The 6,145-nt window shown below is 37.0% G+C and overlaps 1 protein-coding gene across 1 annotated transcript; it reads left to right on the top strand.

Moving 5' to 3' along the window:
• Positions 1–312: 312 nt before the first annotated feature.
• On the top strand, positions 313–1,131 carry LOC138881122 (uncharacterized). The gene has a single exon (XM_070161322.1). The coding sequence runs from the start codon at positions 313–315 to the stop codon at positions 1,129–1,131; it is 819 nt and encodes a 272-aa protein (XP_070017423.1).
• Positions 1,132–6,145: the final 5,014 nt, after the last annotated feature.

The raw sequence follows: 6,145 nt of genomic DNA on the forward strand, positions 1-6,145 counted from the left end.
TTTGTTTAGACTTTTAACTTATACTAAAGTTTTCCATCATTTAGACACTGTATCCTTAGTACTAAAAAAGGTAATGTGATGCTTCTTGAATGAGTCTCTAAATTAACAAACTCATGCTTTTGTCGCACTTGAGAGTGTAAAAAAAAAATGCTACTCCATAATCATGAATTCCCAAGCCAAAAACCACCCAAACCACTGGATATTAAACATGATATTTCCATACAATCAAACCTAGATACTAAATTATCCTTCAAATACATGCTAATAACATCTAATCCGATGATGTTTGATGCAAACCTAGTCCATAAAGATATGGAGCTTACTGATACCTCTCAAGTGGAAGAAAGGAATGACAATCCAGAGCCACTCATTACAGAATGTATCAAGGTTATTGCCTTGTCAGAAGACGATAGGCAAAGAATTTATGAACCTTGGAAGTATGCCATCATAGTGAAATTAGTGGGCAAACGAATGATGCACCACTATTTGCAAAAGAAAATTCAAGATCTATGGAGATCAACGGAGGATCTCCAAATGATTGATTTAGGAGAGGACTACTATATAATCAAGTTCAGAAAAAGGGACAATATGGAAAAAGCCATTCAACAAGGCCCTTGGTTTGTTAACGGGCACTTCCTCTCCATTACTAAATGGAAACCAAACTTTGTAGCTTCAAAGGAAAGGTTGACAACAACGGCTGTTTGGATTAGACTCCCACAATTACCTACAGAATTTTACGATGGAGAAATACTAAGGAAAATTAACAATGCGATTGGTCGTTTACTAAAGGTGGATGTTTGTACCTCAACTACACTAAGGGGAAGATATGCAAGGCTATGTGTTGAACTTCCCTTAGAAATCCCAGTTCAACCATTTCTATATGTGGGACAACACAAACAACACATCCACTATGAAGGAGATAATTTTCTATGTACAAATTGTGGTAGGTTGGGACACACAAAAAACCAATGCTCCTTTATCAAATTAGATGCCAAAACCATTAAAGAAGGAACTAAAACACAGACAACTAACTCAATGTTGGAAAATAAGAAGAGGAGTGGAAAACAGTCTCGTTCAATAAGGGAAAGAGGCCAGCACAAAGGAACACTCATCAAAATACCACCAAGCTAATTCACAACCCCAAAGGTCTAGGTATCTCTGTTAAAATGTTCAATGCTAGCACGGGTAAGTATCTTGATACTAAATATCTGCAATACAAATCGAAGGATTTGAAAGATTCCCCTACTTCAATGGATACAAAAATTGAATAAACAAATTTTGTAAACTCCACGATGAAAAATTCGGCAACCATGGCCAAAACCACCACTCCACTTCTTATTAAAAATATTTTTAATATTCTTGAAAATGAGCACATGGTTTCAGAAGAAACCACTAATGAAACAATCAAAAATAATAAAAATTTTCTTAATAATCAAAAGACCCATGCAGAGGCACAAATATTCAACACAAATGGGGATTGTGCCATGTTGGATATTAACGTGTCCAACTCAACAAAAAGAGAAAATAATCCCATGCATGAATTAAGGGGAAATGACTTTAGTACCCCTTCTACTAATACAACTTCCACTACCCCAAATATTAAATAATATTACCTTTTGGTAATTATACTACCTTAACCAAAAACCCGGACAAAATCCTTGCTTTAGGATTTCATAATCTCTCCCTCCCTGAGCATGTAAGCCAAATGGCAAAAACGGATGGCTAAAGCTTACATTTGACCAACCAAAATAACCAAGCAATGGATACGACTCCTATAGAGGAAATACCTATAAACCATGGCATTGGGAACCAAAAGCCATGAAAGCGGAACACCAAATCATTACCTTACCACCCAATCCCTCTCAAACTTCCCCTAGCCCCTCTCACACGCCTAAGTTATTAACGTCAGATATCCCCATCCCCTCTCAAAATGCCCAGAATCCCTTCATCCATAAGGAGACGTCCCAGATTGATACAAATCCTAAGGCAACACAAAGCAATTGCCATGGAGAACCTTCCACCCTTCCAACCACAAGTAGAAAATCCTCAGATAATTTACGTCCAACCACCACAAGCACAAGAATATCAACTAGTATCATGGATGAAAATGGGATTAATGGGCCATGCAGTATCATTCAATCTGCAAATCAACGGCCATGACTCAATTGTGATACTTAACAATACCCAGTACTTGGCTCAACTAGTAGCGGAGGGCATGAGACTAGCTATGAACAATTACCTCAACCAAGTTTGGCTAAACAACATTCTACAACCCCTAGCTCCCTCAGTGAACCCTCAGCTAGTTCATGCAATGAGAAATCATTCGAACTTACCCCCTCACTTCAACCTCATATATCCTCAAAATGCTCTTCTGGATATACCATTCTTTCCCCCAGAATCACTAACCCAGCTCAACCCTATCTTCATGCCTTGGGAGAACCCTCCACCAATCCAAGAGCAATACATTCCTCAACCACCCCAACAACCTCCATCACCACTTCACCAGCAAGCCCAAAACCAAGAACCAGTAGAGGCAGAAAGAGAGGAGGAGGAACCACTCAATATAATCTTAAACGAATCCTAGAGTTCTCAAGCCTAGACGGGGTAAAGGTATTTCTATTTTCGGAGATGCAGGAGAAGAGGCACGTACTCAACTGCCCATTTGTATTATACAAATGCTCGATGGACGTCAGGCCACCCCAGGATCCAACGGTGGGGAACATGGCCATGATATTAGTACCAGCTTTGAGAAGGAACCCTATTCTAGGGACTATGAGGGAAAATGGGGAGCCACTAAACCAAACCTTAGTATTTCCATGAATCGTCCCACAAATATCATTATTTGGAATATAAGAGGTGGGAATAATGAAAACTTTAGGAGGAATTTTAGAGAGATGGTCGATACCCATAGACCTTGCATGGTAGCATTACTGGAAACAAGAATGGGAAGCCATGTGGAATTGCTCAATGAATTTGGCTTCACAGAAATGATAGAAGTTCCATCAGATGGCCTAGCAGGAGGTATCGTGCTTCTATACAACCATGAGGTGGTGACTGTCCAAAACTTCGTTCGTAGGAATCAGAAAATCCATGCAACGATCGAGGTATTACCTATACGTAAACAGTGGCTCTTTAGTACTATTTACGCTAGCACTGTATATATAATAGAAATGTTATATGGGATAACTTAGAGCAAATTAGTAGAAATCATATAGGACCTTGGATGGTGGGAGGGGATTTCAATGATGTGTTTTCTACTAGTGATAAGTGTTTGGTGGTAGACCTATAAATATTCACGGGCAAAATTTCTTTGGTCAAAAATTAATAGCTGCAATCTCGTTGATCTTGGTTTCAAGGGTTGCAAGTTTACTTCGTCCAATCATAGACATAAAAAAGGATTAATAATAGAAAGGTTAGATAAGGTTTTTGGAAATGATAAATGGATTGAATTATTCCCTAATAGCTTTATAATCCATTTACCTAAGACTTATTCGGATCACAACCCCATATTAGTTGAACTAATTCCTAAAAATTGACTCCTCCACAAACAACCCTTTAGACTAGAAACATATTGGCGTAATCATCCGGAATTCCAACCCCTAGTAGAAAAACTGTGGTGTGACCCTAATTACCTTAGGAACTGCAAATATTTTGTTCATTGTGTATAAAAATGGAAAGCTAGTACGTTTGGGGACTTGTTGGGAAAAAACGTAAGCTATTGGCTCGACTAAATGGTATTCAAACATCGAGCCACTATGCAACCAATAGCTTTCTACAAAATCTGGAAAAAGAATTAAAAAGTGCTTACAATGATCTTCTCTTAATTGAAGACGATTACTGGACGATTAGATCTAGGATCATGTGGCTAAACGAGGGTGACTCCAACACAAAATATTTCCATATTTGTGCCACAAATAGAAGGAGATGTAATAAAATAAATTTTTTTAAGGATGAGGTTGGTAATTGGATCAATGATCCGCTTCTTATTATGTCTTATGTTAACAATTATTTTAAGGACCTTTTTACCTCCTCCCATATAATAACTAGTAGGAAAAACCCCCTAAAACCTAGTTCAAATGTTGGCCAAGTGGATCTTACTACACTAGATGGACCCTTGCAAGAAATTGAAATCAAGAGAGCTATTTTTTCTTTCAAGCCTTTTAAAGCCCCGGGTCCAGATGGACTTCATCCTTTCTTTTACCAAAAGTATTGGAATATCATAGGTCCTTCTGTGGTGAAGCTTTGTAAAGATATATTCGATAGCCAAGTAATTCCCTTCATTATTAGCAATACCTACCTATGCCTAATACCCAAAATACCTAACGCTAATAACATTAGAAATTTTAGGCCAATTAGTTTGTGTAATATGATTTATAAAATAGTGACAAAGATACTAGCAAATAGGTTAAAGCCTTTTCTAAATAACCTTATTAGTCCCTTCCTAGCTAGCTTTGTGAAAAATAGAAGAGCCTCCGATAATGCTGTTATTATCTAAGAAATTGTCTCAAACTTAAAAAAATTAAAGGGAAAACAAGGCCAAATGCTGCTAAAAATCGATTTGGAGAAAGCATTTGATCGTATTGAATTGTCGTTTATACACTATACCCTTCAGTACTTTAAATTTCCTCCTAAGTTCTCAAAACTCCTGTTAAACTGTATTACAACTAGCTCAATATCTGTCATAGTAAATGGCTCTGTGACAAACTCTTTTGAGCCAACTAGGGGAATTAGACAAGGGGATCCCATCTCACCGTATATCTTTATACTTTGTCTTGAAATGCTTTCAAGATATATTCATTACCAGGTAGACATAATGAAATGGGATCCAATAACTACTAGCAGGAAGAGTCCAAAATTTTCCCACCTGTTCTTTGCAGACGATCTCACTTTGATGGCTAAAGCCAATAAGAAATCGTGTTACTCCATCAAAGAAGGTCTTGACTATTTTAGTAAAATTTCTGGGCAAAAAATTAATCTAGCTAAATCCAAAATATTGTTTTCAAAAAATTGTCCTGAACCTGACAGAAAAGACATTACAAATATACTAGGTATTAGGAAAAGTGAGTTTTTTGGTACCTAATTAGGATTTCCTATATTAAATAACACTCCTAGGCCAAGAGATTACCAATTCATACTTGATAAGATGAGATCCCAACTAGCTGCTTGGAAGATGAATTTTCTAAATATTGCCGGCAGAACTACACTGGCACACTCTTGTTTAAATTCTATTCCTAACCACCATATGCAATATACCTTACCACCAAAAAAGATTCTCAAAAACAATGACAGGGTACAAAGGATTTCATCTGGGGTTCTACTAATGAAAAGAAAAAATTACACCTAATAAATTGGTCTACCATATGCCAACCAAAACCTAGTGGTGGTCTAGGAATACATAGTTCCACTTCAAAGAACCACTGCATATTGGCTAGTATAGTTTGGAGAATGCTCACAAATCCCACCTCTCTTTGGGCTACTTTTATAATATCCACCTACGCTTCTAATAATGCTATTAACAAAAACTTCTTTATTTGGAAAAGCATCAAAAAGGGTTGGGAGTTATGCAGTAAGGGAATCGCTTGGCCACCCCATATCCTCTCTAACATAAATATTTGGGAAGCTAATTGGATCCCTGGGGTAGGAAACCTTAGAGCTACTGTGGAAGGCCCTCTTCAAATAAGTGAAAAGCTATTAAACTAAAGGAGTTACTAACAGGGAAAAAATGGGATTTTGATAATCTTTCTCTTGAAATCCCAAATCACATTAAGGACATTATTAAAAAAGTCAGAGTTCGGAGAAAAGGTCCAAAGAGTGACATCTCTATTTGGTCACTAACTACCAAAGGGTTTTTCACTACTAAAACTTGCTTTAAGTTACTTGAATCTTCTAATATTAACTATCAAGATTTCCAATGGATTTGGAAGCTAAATTGTCCCAACAAAATAAAATACTTTTTGTGGAAATGTCTCCATAACAGGATTCCTTGTAGATAATATCTGGCAAGAATTGGTTTGAACAAAGAGTTAATGTGTCCAGTTTGTAGAAATAATGAGAAAGAATCAATTGCTCACATTTTTATAAATTTTAAGGCTATTAAGCCCTCTTGGGAAAGTATTGGTTGGCATCACTGCTATAAAGATTCAGG

The sequence above is a fragment of the Nicotiana sylvestris genome, chromosome 11 (assembly GCF_000393655.2).
Source record: "Nicotiana sylvestris chromosome 11, ASM39365v2, whole genome shotgun sequence".
NCBI classification, from domain to species: domain Eukaryota; kingdom Viridiplantae; phylum Streptophyta; class Magnoliopsida; order Solanales; family Solanaceae; genus Nicotiana; species Nicotiana sylvestris.

Bases quoted from the DNA above. Each gene is read 5' to 3' on its own strand.
- LOC138881122 (XM_070161322.1), top strand. From the start codon at position 313: ATGGAGCTTACTGATACCTCTCAAGTGGAAGAAAGGAATGACAATCCA.